The 14,629-nt window shown below is 38.8% G+C and overlaps 1 protein-coding gene across 3 annotated transcripts in view; it reads right to left on the bottom strand.

Moving 5' to 3' along the window:
- Window positions 1–14,629, bottom strand: part of ctnna2 (catenin (cadherin-associated protein), alpha 2) — a 188,176-nt gene that overhangs the window by 25,742 nt on the left and 147,805 nt on the right. For all 3 annotated transcript variants that reach the window (XM_025058226.1, XM_017035265.2, XM_017035266.2), the window contains exons 10-12: window positions 5,471–5,563; window positions 3,313–3,469; window positions 2,890–3,090 (exon numbers count right to left, since the gene is read on the bottom strand). In XM_025058226.1, the coding sequence (XP_024913994.1) occupies window positions 2,890–3,090; window positions 3,313–3,469; window positions 5,471–5,563 (451 nt within the window). The remainder of the gene's footprint in view (window positions 1–2,889; window positions 3,091–3,312; window positions 3,470–5,470; window positions 5,564–14,629) is intronic.

The raw sequence follows: 14,629 nt of genomic DNA, 5'->3' as shown, positions 1-14,629 counted from the left end.
GAACAGACTGTATAGCTGTAGCCCTGAGCTTAAGGTTAAGCAAGACAGGATGCTGGCGTTCTTAAAATTGACTCCTGGTGGGCATTCATCGTCTTGTCAGTTTAATGCTAGGTTTACTGCTTAAGTAGGCTACAGACCTACTGCAGCTATTTATCTGTGCAGACAATCCTGTGTTTGGCTCTACGGCAAACATGAGACGCTGCAGCACCGACGAGTTTCACCTGAGAATTGTAGAAGCTGTGAATTTACGATAAATGTTGGGTTTTTTTTTGAGAGGTAAGTAGGAAGATAGAAACAGAGAGAGAGACACACACACACAGAGAGAGAGAGAGAGAGAGAGAGAGAGAAAGAGAAAGCGAGAGAGAGATGAATGGTGATTGCTCTTGCTCAGCATTTAAGATAAGCAAAAAATCAAATCCCAAGGTTCTATGAAAGATGTTACATCTCCAAGGGATTTTTTTTATTTTTATTTTTCTGACTAAAACAAGGGATTTCAAGTCTACCATGCAGACCACTCACCAAGGAGAAAAAAACGACCATCCCCTGGGAGGAGTCGAAAAGTCAAAACTGTTTTTTTTTTTTTTTTTTGCAGTTTCTCATACGTGATGTCATAAATGACTCATCGTATGGACTGACTTTATTATCAGATAGGTGGGCGTGAAAAAAAATCACAAGTCTTCAGTCCCTTATTGCACATCTTTACACGTGCACAGACTTTTCAAAGGGCCGTTAACATTGTAGGATTTTTTTTCTGAGTTTCAACCTGCAGAAAAAAAAACAAATTAAATTCCATTCTTCTATGAAAACAGATGGAAAATTGATGACCAGCACCATTTCAGGAAGACCCAGTCTTTAAATAACCTGCTGATCATGTCTTCACTTTCTTACAGCGGTTGAGTCATTCTCCTTTCTCACTGTACCTGAGGAAGCCTAACCTTCGTGCTTCTGAACCAAAACATGTGAAGACAAAACCCTCAGGAATCTCCACCGGGTTTGACAGGTTTCATCATGATATCTTCATCATGTGTTGGACTGTGTTATGTTTCATTTGATCTGGTTTTAAATCCTAAAAAGTGAACCATTTGGAAGTCAAGAAAATATCAAACCGTTAACCAAACGTGAATGAATTGTATTTAAAATACTGAAGCCGTGCTGCTCCACACCATTTCTTTTTTTTTTTTTTACTTTTCTTTAAAACTAAAAGAACATTTGAAAGAGACTCTATTCCAGTCTTTAAATGAGGTAGTCAGACAGGTTTTTGAATTCTGGGTGATGTGCTGTAGACATCACCCAGAATTCTCTAAAGACCAAATTCTATGATGTAGAACCATCATCTGAAGAGGAGTCTAGACTTAAACGAAGGATATGTGGAGGAATAACCTTGTGTTCTTTTACAGCTTTCCTTTGCACATTTTGACTTCTTGTTCTTCTTCTACATCACTGTACCTACTGTTTGTAGGTAAAGAAATATTTCCACCAAAGACAAGCAGCAATTGATTCGGTTCTTTCACCTCTTTTTTTTTTCTTTAGCACCGTTGACATTATCTTTCTATGCTGCTCTAGAAACAAGCTCCGTTCTCCACGGGGAATTAAAAGAACAGTAGCACAATTACATATTCCCAGCATGTGATAAGGTCATGGTCATACAAAATTGACCTTAGGATTTCACAAGATATCGCCACTGTACTTCATCAATTAATTACCCCAATCAATTAGGCTGACTTATGCAATAATAGAAGGGAATGTGCTTAAGATATCATGTAACAGCTACTATGGAAGTCTATTAGGGTTGAGAGGAGTGCCAGAAGAGGGGGGTGAGACAGATGGCTGTGTGAACACACACACGTGACTCACCCAGTGCTGTTTGTGGCTTTTTACCTATCAGGCAAAGAAGCTGATTGTGGTTCTCTCACTTGTCCTGGCACATGAACGTGAAGAGCTAAACAGACAAATATACATCCTCTAATGGGAGAAACACAAATGTGTTCTGTAGAGTAAGAATGTGTTGTTATTCAATGTCACGCAAGACAAAATAACTCATTAAAAAATAACACACTGCACCAATCCCTCTCCCTAATTTCTGGCACACACAGATGCAGTGGAAGATGAGATCACATTTCTCTGCTAGCTGGGTGGAATTTTTTTTTTCATTTTTAATAAGAGTATGATACACCAGAGCCAAGACTATGGCTAGTACAGGTGAATAGTTGTAGGTACCATGAAAGACCACCAGGTGAACTGTGGATAATGATCCAGTTTCACTTCCTTAGAACAGAAAACTATCTAATCCGTATTAGGCAAAAAGAAGAAATATACAGATTCATTTTAGAAGTTTATGTCTTTTCATAATTCGTTAGTCAACAGAGAATTAATTTGAATTGATGATGATGTCAATTATTTCTATGGAAAATGGTCTTAAATAAAAACTAAATATTTCATAGTTTTTTTGTTTTTGAATCCTGTTGAAACATTATTTTTTTGTGTTTAATGTATTCACCAAGAATGTAGTGGATCATTTCAAGTTTCAAGCAATAAAAAAAAAATTCAAAAACTAAGATAAAAGTAAATGTACTGTAGCAGAGAACGGGCAAGTATTTAAGGCAGTATCTGTTAGTCAGCCGTAAGACTGAGAAGATTATGTTTATGTTTGTGTGTGTTTGTGAGAAAGAGAGAGAGAGGGAGAGAGAGAGAGGGAGAAAGGGAGAGAGAGGGAGAGACACAATTGCTCAGGACAGTAACCCCACTTGCCAAAAACCATGTAACACAGTGTTTGATGCAGGCTCAGCCCACTGTGGAAGCTACTGTGTAAATCAATTTGGTGAGACGCAATGCAATTAAAGTGGAGCTCCTTGTGCCACACCCGCTTTGTATACAGTACAGTGCACTCACCGGTCTCAGACAGAAGCTTGATTGACTCCAACACACGTTCCGTGTAGACGCCTGGTTCATAGTTTTCCATCTCAGCGTTAATGATGTGAACCACGCGAGCGGCTCGTCCCCGGATGGCTCCAGCAGTACGGTCGAGAGTGTCCACGTCTCCCTCTTGGAGAGCAATTACACATTTGTTGACGTCCTCAAGGATGTGGTTCTCTAGAGACAGAAAAAAAACAATGGTAGTAAATGCAGCGGCATAATTATAATAATAATGATTAATAGAACGTGTTCCTCCGTGGAGGTCAATTGATTTTTGCATAATTGTAATTTACATTGAAACCATTTGTTCAAAGCAGACGTCGTACAGTTCGTACACCTTGGTCTGAGTCAACTGATGAATCATGTTATTGTGCGTCAAACATGGTTGAAATCTCGTACCTGACACAGAAAGGAAATCATCGACCGAGGTGATGTCATCCACCGCCTCGGTCAGAATGCGAACCTGCTTCTCCCACTGATCCTTGAAAACATCCATGTTGTCCTGGGCTACTTTGCTTTGGGGCCGTGCAGCCAGAGTGAGCGCGGCGTTGATAACCTGTTACGTGAGATGATATTTATCAGGGTTTTGATTTAGGAGTCAAATTACAGGGTGTATTTTTTACTAGGATATTTGTTTAAGGAAACCATCTTTTTCTTAAGAGATTGAAATAAACAGAAGGACATAAAGTGAACAAAAGAAAGTATTTTTTACTTTGAAGGGTTTACAGCCAGGAAGTTGTCACAGAAGAATGAGGTTCAACGGCGTATAACAACATTGGCTTTTATGTCTGCACAATAAATTCTTATTTGGTTTTGGTCTTTCCAAGAAACAGTGAGTGTCAGAGAGTAACAGATGGCAATTTGTCATTTTGATTGGTTGCCAGGCTTCAAGAGGGTCGTTCTTATCTGATATGAGCCTGTCAGAGGGCAGACGACTGGTGACGGGCGGAAACTATACATACAACATACCACAGTGCGGCGAGGCACGTAAACATCTGTTAGAGCCATTTATTACTCTTATATGTTTTTTAGGAACTACTTAGACCTACTTAGATCATTAAAGAATGATCTTTTTTTTTGAGATTCAACAGTGAAAATGCCTAACGCTCACTGTTTAGTGAATATACTACAAAAACAAAAATTCTAATAAAGTATTTAATTAGGATAAAAATAATAGGGAGGACAGAAAGTGTCATGAAAAAGGTTACCTTACCAAACTCGAAAGATCAAATCTAAGGTGTCAACATTATTAAATGGTCTCTGAGAAACCATCATAACCCAAACACTAACATGTTTTCATAGAAGCTCTCTTGTTTGTCAGATCCTTAACACGCTGCGTTAACTGTATTACCGTAACAGCTGTTATTTGAACTTAATCATAACTTTCTTTATTTAGAGTCATGTCCTGTCTTAGTAGATGTTGTCATACTGTAGCACCATCTGGTAAATCAAACACAGCATCAGGTTGTGTCACATTGAGACTATTCTTGTGTCTCAACATTTACAGTTATAAAACTGCAGTTTTATTCCATCTGGAGAGATATAAAACAAATCCTTCTGTTTTAAACTGCCTTTTTGTCTGGTTTATTTATTCTTGAAAAATCAGGAGGAAAGTATTTGGCCAACAAGGCACTAAATCCAGAGTAATTCTTAAAGTGTGTTTCTTGTTTGCAGCTGTAATCATTCCCACTTGGAAGATTTTGGAACGCCACTGGTAATTTGACCCAAAGGAACATTTATACGGTGATAGGATGATACAGTAGATAAAGCTAGACATCTCTGTTAACCTGAAAGGTTGTTTGGTTGTTTTGTTGGCTAGAATCTGTGGAACAAGTTATTTGGGAATAGAACCACCCAACCCTGATTTTAAGGATGTTGCTGAAATCCCTCGGATCCAGTTGTGCTTTAAAAGAAATGACCCTTCCTTAATTGTTTCCTTTAAGATCACACTTTGCAGTAAACTGGACTCTGGTTTGTTGACAGTTAAATTAGGTGTAAAGATTTCTTTTTACTGGAAAACCATGGCCAATGTGACTTTGAAGAATGGTGTTACCTAAAAAATCATCCCTGTACCATGAAACTTTACAGAAGACAGTTAAATAAAAATTAAGTTTAAGTTAAGTTTAAATAAAGGTCAATGTTGTGCTGTATGTCAGACTTGCAGCTGCTACGGCATGAAAAAAACCCTACGTTTTTAAGCACAGTTGTTTTTGTGCTTACGCTAATGCTAGAGGCGCTTTAAAAACTGCAGCTTGTGTCAGCAGAGGGTTTGCAAATGTTGGTTATTATGCGTCTCAGCAATCAGCGATCAGCTACGGTGGTTCCACTTTGCACTAATAGCACAGTTGATTGTGAAGTGTCCTGCAGGGAAGCATTCTAACAAACTGCTTTGATTCAACCGCAGCCAACCGCACTCTGTGGCAGGCTTGCACTCAACTCTGACCCCTTTGGAAGAACAGTTTCTACTACCGTTGTTTGTGATTTCAAATGACTTTTCCCCTTCGTCAGTTCTTTAGCTCAACAAATCATTGAATACAGACTGTCTTTAAGGTCTCACCTGGGGGCATAAACTGTCGATCTGTGTGGCAGCCATACGGACCAACTTCACGCCCTCTTCGTTGTTGGAGATGGAGCACGCCAAATTGGCCACCTGCACGAGGTGACAATGAGAGGAGAGTGTTAAAACACAAAGGTGATGCTTTTTATGATTTAACCAAAAGGTGTGAAATACATATTAATATATACTGATATTAAATTGTTTCCTCTTTTTTCTTTAACTGTTTCAAACATTAAATATTGAATATAAATATATGAAATATATGAATAAAGTGTTTGTACACAATTTAAAATATATTAATTAAATGCTAATTTAAATATAAATTATAATGTATAAATACTATGTATATTTATAAATATATTCATATATATATATATATATATTTATATATATATTTAAAATATATACAAAATATATAAGATGATATAGGGTATAAATATTTAAGGTTTCAACAAATATATACCTTACATTATTTATAACTGTAAAGTTTATTTCAATGAGTTTTCGGTTTCACTTTCCCAGATTCTACTGTGTACAATTACAAGCAGAGTTTTGCAAAGGGACCTAGAGAGGCTGAGACTGGCTCCGGGTTACTGCTCCACCACCTGTCTCTGCCGTCCCCATAAGATGCCTAATCTTCTGCCGCTGTGCCAAAGCCACAGCCACAGCCAAAAACATACCACAAGGACAATATACCTGCAGTTCACAAAGAACACTTTGTCCACTTTTAACAGCTCCAATCCATCTAAAATGTATTATTGCCGCGCCAAAGGCTAAAGGTAAAGTTTTCTGACTACATTTAAATGTGCTGTGTGCAGACTCAAATGGAAAAGCCACAGCAATATATCCATTCCAGTTCACTCGTAGCCCTTACATGACATATTGGTTTTGTGTGTTCCACAGATAAGGAATGGAGGGAATGTTCTTCTATTGTTTAAGACCTTGAATGTTGTAAATGGATGTCACACAGCGGAGGCTCATATCAGAGGGTGGAGCACAGCTCACAGTTGCAGCAAAAAAGTAAATTGATTATTTCTCCATAAAAATAAACAGCCCAACACAATTCTGTATTAAACATAAAGATACATTTATCAGGATGTGCTTCCGAGCACGGCTGCTGTGGCAGCTGCAGATTTCAGCTTTACTGCATGTATAAAAAAAGTCATTTTTATATCTGAAATAACAAGAAGCTTTGATTTACACCTGTCCTTGCATCAGTGTAACTTTCCCTGACGGCACACGCAGCTCATTTCCTGGTTGACGTTCTCACTTACCAATTATAATGCTTTATGACAACAGTATTCAATATATCGTAGATGCTATTACAACTGCGGGTCCTGAAATTCTTTAAAAAAAATATCCTGAGCGTCACCAATGATATAAGTGTAGAGACGAACACAGAAGATGGCGGGGAGAGAGTGGATAAGACAGTGAGATAGAGTGGGAGAGAGACAATTGAATAGCTGTGACAAATATAAATCACTTCTTTACTCATTATCCTAATTTAAACATTCTAATTACCAATCCCAGCCTTTACCCTCAAAAAGTGATCTTAGCCTGAGTAAATGTCCTCACAACAGGGGTTTCGTCACACGCACACATAAACACACACACACACAGCCTCACGTAGGGAACTGCAATCCATCACCGTGCCTATTGCTGTCATGAGTAAAGAGACAGGGCTCTAAGCAAGAGTCCTCTAAAACAAATTTGATTTACTTCAATTTGCCTCAAACAATGACGTGTGAGCAGTGGAAGTGCTAATACAGACTGGCACTACTTTCTGTCAGGCAAGTGCCGCTTTGGTTCAGTTTCAAAGGCCGGACCGATACTGAAATCCGTTTAATCCAGTGGTGCCATCAGGTCACGTTAGCTCGGATGCTACTGTATCAAAATGAACTGTAGAAAAAAAAAAGAGTGTGAGTGAATTATAAAAAATGTGCGTTGTTTGCAGGTACACTATGTCTGTGTATGTGGTGGAGAAACTGAGGTGTTCCATACTGACAAGAGAAGCTGCTCAAAACACATCTGTCTGTGGGTAACAAGCACTGTATTAAAATTCCAGTATGGTTATCTTCACTGCAGGGTGGCCACAACTTTTTAATGACTTTGGAGCTTTTATAATTAACTGATCAGGCGATACTGATCTACCTAGAAGATAATTTAATTGTTATTCTTATAAACCATCTGACATCATGACGCTGATATAACAGTGTTACTTTTATTCCTCAAGTTACAAATCTATGTTGGGTTCATGCATCTTCTATTTAGATCCAATGCGGTATTGTTCTCACAAAGTAAGTCTCTCCTCAGTCTCTTCACTGACAGTGTTGTCTTTATACAGTTCTTCTGCTCTGGCCCTCCGAGGCCTTCTGATGGCTGCAGTGAGTGAAGGCTGTAGAGCAGCCAACCCTCAAGGATCACGCTCACTGCTTAGTCCCTAACAAAGGGAGATCTGGGCGAGAGCCAGTGCAGCAACACACAAATGAAACTGCTGTCAATGCCTGCCCAACATTTTTTTTTTCACACAAAAACAAAAGTTACATTAACAAAGGTGAAAGGTCTTAGGGGAATGCATGGTATTTCTCGAAGACAGAGAACAGCCTGGCTCAATGCTTGATTATAGCCACAAACTAAGAACTATTGATTTTGCTTTTTTTGTGTTTTTTTTGTTTGTTTGTTTGTTTATTTCTATTCTATTCTATTCATTAACTCTCAAGTTGGATATTGTATAATATATACAGTACATATTGTATATTTATAACTGACCTTACATCAGTGTAGGCCAATGTATGTGTTGTGCAGTCTATTTCACTTTTGTTGTGGTTAGTGTAGCAAACAACATTAGCTTAATGTTGTATAGCCTGTTGGATTTCGTCATTATAGAATATGGACTCTTCATCTAAATGCGAACGCAGCGGAAGGAGAACTTAACTTTAGTTTATTCAGTCCACTGCTTTGAGTAATAGAATTACCTCCACCATGAAAATGCAAAACAGACTATCAAGGAATGCATGGCTCAACACAGGAGACGGAACTGACTTCAAGACACACCTTTCTTTCTTTTACATTTACAGGAAATAGTGTAGGCTGTTACTGTAAGTTGGATAGAAATGATCGATAAAACCAAAGAAAAACTTGAAAAACAGTCTTTAATCTTGAAAGACTGGAGTTCCATGTTAGTTTGCAGTGAGAAGAGAACTCAGGTTCTGCTCCATTAGGGTCGGGTTTTGTACTCCATAAGAACTACAAGGAGCAGCTCCAGCGCTAGAAATGGTTTTAAGTGAGTAACAAGTGCAAGCACACACAGGTGCACACATACACACACACACACACACCTGCATTCACGGTAAATAAATAATAAATCAGTAAATAAATCAGTCTGTCAACATAGATGGAGCAGAACACGTAACAGGGGAATACATTATGCACACTGTGAAACAATTACAGTTCTGCCCTCACCGGAGCGCCTCTATTTGTTTTAGTCATGACCTGTCAGCTCCCAGCGGTGACGCCTGCACATGCAATGTATGGTGTGAAAATGACAGCAACAGGTGAGGGTGCATGACATTAGGTAACAGCAACTGTCAAGGTTGTGCGAGGTTTAAGTCTCCAGAGGATATCAAGGCTGAGAACCTGCTGAGATTGACCGTGTTCCACACCTCTGAAAATCAAACCTTATTAGGAACGGTTCGGGAACTACGCCCCCTGGGTGGGAAACATCCAAAGACATGCTGCACATACAACATAAGGCTTTTAAATAACAAAAAGGTGACTTTATTTGATTTTTTTTTTCAACTCATCTGTTTGTAGAGTCTGTTTTTGGGTCAATCCAACTGTTACTGTTAAATTAGACACTAAAATCATGTAGTGACACAAGTGAATTTAACGCTTTTTTTTTTTTTTGTCACTTGATCACAGATTGATTTTTATCTCCTCATCAACCTTTGCCTAAGAGACACGTTAGACCTAAATTGTAAGAGACTCTAATGCACTTGGCTGTACTTTCTGAGAATGGAAAGGAGCTCCAGTCACTGTTTACTAAGTGACAAATCCACTAATATGTGGCTGACTGGGATTTAGTGCCAACCTCCAAGAAACACGCTCTCTCTCTGAAGAACCCCACAGAAAGAAAGGAAGTCAAATATGCAAATGCAAACACAAATACAAATTACAACAGAGAAATCAACATAAGGAATGTTGTTGGTGCAGATATTTTATGCCATAAAAATATAAAGAATTTGTTTAAAGACTTTTTTGTTAAATCTTTTTCATGAGTTTCAAACACCACCTTCACTAAACCCGACACAGTTCACTGTACAGAGTGATGGAGTATTGATTCCCTGGTGTTGATATATCCACACTCACAGGAGCATCCAGTTTCATAAAGTAAAAAAACTAATGACTAAATACAGGCTTTTGTGTTACAACAACCCCAGTAATGTAAACTTGAACTGGATCATTCATCTGAGCAGTGTCCACTAGACAAATGTGTCCCTTAATGCTAGCAACGAAACTAATCAGGTGACGTTTTGTAAAATTAAAGTAATGTTAGGACTACGAACATTTTTAAATATTTATCATGTGTTTTATTGGGGTAAAAAAAAAATCACACAAGTATCAATATATGTAATTGCCAAAAAGTCTTCAGTGTGGTATAAAGTGCATTTCTATTTCAAAGGGAGATCAGACCACAGTTCTCTGACCTTCTTTAAGTGAAATCTACTTTCCCAATAATTGGCCTATAATGTGTTTAATGCCTCTCCCCAGTGTATTAGTTGATTAAGCCTCCATTTTGACAGCACTACTTTTAATTGAGTGCTATTGGCTGCAGTGTCAGAACTTGTACTTGTTTGTGCTCACTGCGTGCAGAGTCATACATCATTAGAGTACTTCTATCTGTGTACTGTACGCTGGTGTTTAGATCAAGTACTCAAAACCTTTTTGAAATCTATCTTTTCCGACAGACACTTTTATAAAAATGCTCCACGACCTACAGCTGAATTATAAAAGCCCTGAACACAGATGAAGGGTGAATATAACAGTGCACTGTCGATTTCACAGCCTATTGGAATATCCTTATCATAAAGTCACATTTAAAAAACTGAAAAGACATTTTGTGCAACTCGACTGAACTCTGTAATTTAATGATAATTTGATGTATTTTATGCTAAGACTAGGGATGTCAAATGAATGCATTAATCACGTTAATTAATGTGTAAGGACTAATCAGGTTCAAATGTAATGTATTTTAATATGAAAGCACCATGACAGGGACTGTATATCCAATAATTCAACCATCCGTCCATGTATCCATACTTCAAAACACGTCATTTACACACACTGCAGGAAAGGCTTTTCTTTTCTCCCAAAGCATCTGCAGCCTCAAACACCATTTCAATGCCCATCAAGAGTAGATGGCATCTTCAGGTCAGAGGTCTCTCTCGCATCAAACCAGCATCACTGAGCGCAGGACCGTAAACAAGTCTACAGCCGAGGAGCTGACTGACACAACTGTCAACTGGATTGTGAGAATACCTGACAACCGCACTGAAGTTTCAAAAGCAACTCTAGCAACTCACAGCATTCTACAAGCCACTTCCATGATTCACAGTAATGTCTGAACTCCACCTGACTCCACAGAGAATACATTTGAGTTATTCTTTCAATAATAATTCCATCGTTTGGATCAGTCATAAATAAAGACAGGTTAGAGACATTCATCCTGCTGCTGACTGTCTGTCTGTTTCAGCAATATACAGAAAAAAATAGTTGTTACTGTTTATATCATAATTGAACATAATTTATAATCAGAAGTTTATCACGATTAATCAGACAGCCCTCAGTTAAACATTTGAATTCACTGTCATTACAATCCCTCAGAGCACAGCAGAGAAAATCAGACAGTAGTTTCTCTGCTTACTGTGGTTGAGCAGCGTAACAGTCTGACAGAATGTCTTTTATTTGAGAGGCTGTTTCTGCGGAGCTCAGTTGCGGACCTCCCTGCTATAATCCACGGCTGGCTTCTTGATAAATATGATAATTTGCTGCAGTGAAGTGAAGGTGAAGCAGCACAGCAGATGGGTGGAGGTTAGAAGAGAACATGAGAGAAAAGCGGAGGTGGATGACAACAGATCAGACAGGTACATGGGTACACACGCACACACAACACCACAGAGGAGAGGAGTTACCTGATGTAATACAGGAGGAGACACTGGCAATCTGTTTACATCTAACTGCACTTCAGATTTTTCTTTTCTTTTTTTTTCTAACCTAAATGCCACTGACAGAATAATTCCATCAGTGACCACATACATATTTACACTGAAATTTCAACCTTTCCCTGCAGGAAGTCACACAATTATATCCACAATATAACATTTTATGGAGTTCCATCAGGAACACTGAGGTAATTGAAAGCAATATAAACAAACCATAAAGAATGCTGAACATAATGAACGCAAGTCAAGTATGTACTGTACAGTCGGCATGTGCACGTGTTTGACTGACGGTAGAACAGAGTTCAAGCCCAGGACCTGACTTCAACATGCTCTTATGATTACATTTGAAGCCCTGAATGTTGGAAAAGCATCACAGATTGCATTCAGTGACAGCACATTAAAAGCGGAAGGTAAAACAAAAACAAGTAGCTGACTCACTCGCTCGCTCTAAGGCAGAGGGCAACTGTCCACATTTCCTACCCGCTTACAATATTGCTGATATGCTGTGCTTTGGCCTTGAGGAACCCAGGGTTACCAGACTGATTTCTACTGATTTTGCTGCGAGCACTTTACTGTAGACGGTGGTCAGTACCTCCAAGAATGTACTTTATGTGTGTCTCTGCAGAAGGCAGTGCTGTAGTTGTTTCATGTTACATCTTTTGCCTTACGCTGAGGCTGGCAGCGTAGCCACAGGGGTCAGGCAGCATCTCTCACACATCCCCTATCCCCTCCCCTTAAAAAAGGTATTGATTTCTCTACGCCTTCCTCTCCTCTCCTTTCTTTCTCCCTCCCCACACGCTCCATCCCTCCTAGATTCCAGCCATCTTCTCCTCTGCCGCCTTCCTTCTCAGAGTGCTATCCAAGCAGGCAGGCTTGGCACCACAATATACTAGTAATTATGAAAATGGACCTCGGAGTCGTTCCTTCAACCTATCTCTACCTTCCACAGCTCCTCTCCTAAACAGAAGCTATTTTAATTGTTTCACAGGAATTAACCATACAGCAAAAATGACTGCACACGAGTGAGGCACAGCCACAGACCGGGGTTTGTTATGTTTTTTTCAATTAACTCTACAACTAATTTGTTGATATTTTTAGCCTGCCTCCCGTGCTAAAAAACAAGCACATGTTTGCATTGTATCGATCATTAGCAAAACCACATGTCTAGAAGCTGCAGCAAGGCAGGAATCCATCTGCATAATGCCATATGTATGTATATGTGTGTGTGTGTATACACTGTATGTAGACACAAATACATACATACATGTACACACATAAATATATACATACAAACATACAGAATCAATGTGTTGTTTATTTACACTTTTACACTGTTAAAAATACAGCCAATAGAACAAGTAATAAACTGTTGAGTTATATTCACAACAGGGTGAGAGCGTGAACCAACGAAGCAACGACATTCAGAAGAACACGACCGCATGAAGCAACGACATTCAGAAGAACACGACCTCCTGGTTTTCAGAAGATAAAACCTGTCTGTTGATCTGAAGGCTCTGTGGCAACATTCCAATCTTGGAACATATGCAAATATCAGCAACACCATGGCCTTTTGCTGCACGTACTGACTTCACACATACAGGGCATAAGAAAAGGATTATTTTGTTCCTTTAGTTAATAGGTGCCCAGAGTGGTAAAGGTCAGTGGTTGTCAGGCCTCAAGGCTCAAACCTTTAAACACGGAGATGGGCCGAGAGAAAGGATTACATTATGGTATTATAATAACACATTATAGGTATGGGGAGGTCAGAAGGGGGCAATAAATATTGTGGCACCTACAACACACATACACGTACCTCCACACGCACACATGCCGGTTCTGTGTTTTGAGATCATTTTGAATACAGAATACATTCTTCAGCCTTGTGTCCTGGACTCACAAATGTATTACAAATATATGCTCAATCCTAATTCTCAGACCAAATCTAATCTCAAACTGTAATCCAAGTTTCATAAATATCCCTCACTATATGTGTGGGCCTGTGAAATGCCCCAACAATATTTTTATTGCAAAGTAGTAAAGTTATATCAAGTTTACACACATCTAGAAAAGCTGTTACTTCAACCGGGAAATATCACATTAATTATCCTTTTTCTTTCTTACACTTTCATACACTTCTTCATACACTGAAAAAAATAAAGGCACAAAAACACGTTCTTCATACACTGAAAAAAATAAAGGCACTAATGGGATTTAGTAGGGTTTCTGCCATTTGGTCTAAACTGTCTGGTGCATTTGCATTGAAGGAAGTCCAAATGTGCTCTAAATGTCACATTGATTTCTTTGCAAAATTGATGGTTGTGTGATTATCTCTTAGTTAAAAACAGGGAAGTGTGAACTTTTGAAAAGGCCATCGTGGCACAAGCTTGGTGCTGAATTACCAGAACATTTTAGTTAAAGAAAAAAACACACTCCATTATCATAGTCATTAGAACAACCAGTCTGTGACCTTGAACATGAAAAACACCATTTCAAATAGCCCTCTTTTCTCCTCCCTTCATAAAGCGACCAGTTCTGTGCCGGACCTGAACGTGGCCTTGCACGTCTGTCTTGGACGGATACTATTTTTACAAATGCAGTGAAAAGCATTCCCAGTTATTACAGTAAAGTCTTGGCACGGTTTGAAGACTGTGCTGAGATAAATGAATTGTCATAAATCCAAGGACCCAGTGACCAGACAAAGTCAAATTTGCAATCACTACAAGCCTTTGAAACAATGGCTTCAGCTAATTACTTCATTAAGGAACAGACAACTTTTGCCCTGGGTTGACAATTACTATAAACCCTGATACCAAATGTCTTATTGGTGCTTTTCTAATGATAAACTATAAATTGCGAGTCCAATTAATTTAGCATTGGTGTAATTAAGTTCTGGAGGCTGAACACTATTACACCTATTGCTCCTAGGGGAGTAGTTTAT

This window comes from Cynoglossus semilaevis, chromosome 9, assembly GCF_000523025.1.
Source record: "Cynoglossus semilaevis isolate Cse_v1.0 chromosome 9, Cse_v1.0, whole genome shotgun sequence".
Classification (NCBI taxonomy): Eukaryota; Metazoa; Chordata; class Actinopteri; order Pleuronectiformes; family Cynoglossidae; genus Cynoglossus; species Cynoglossus semilaevis.
The sequence above is the reverse complement of the archived record's forward strand: the minus strand, read 5'-3'. Positions and strand labels throughout refer to the sequence as shown.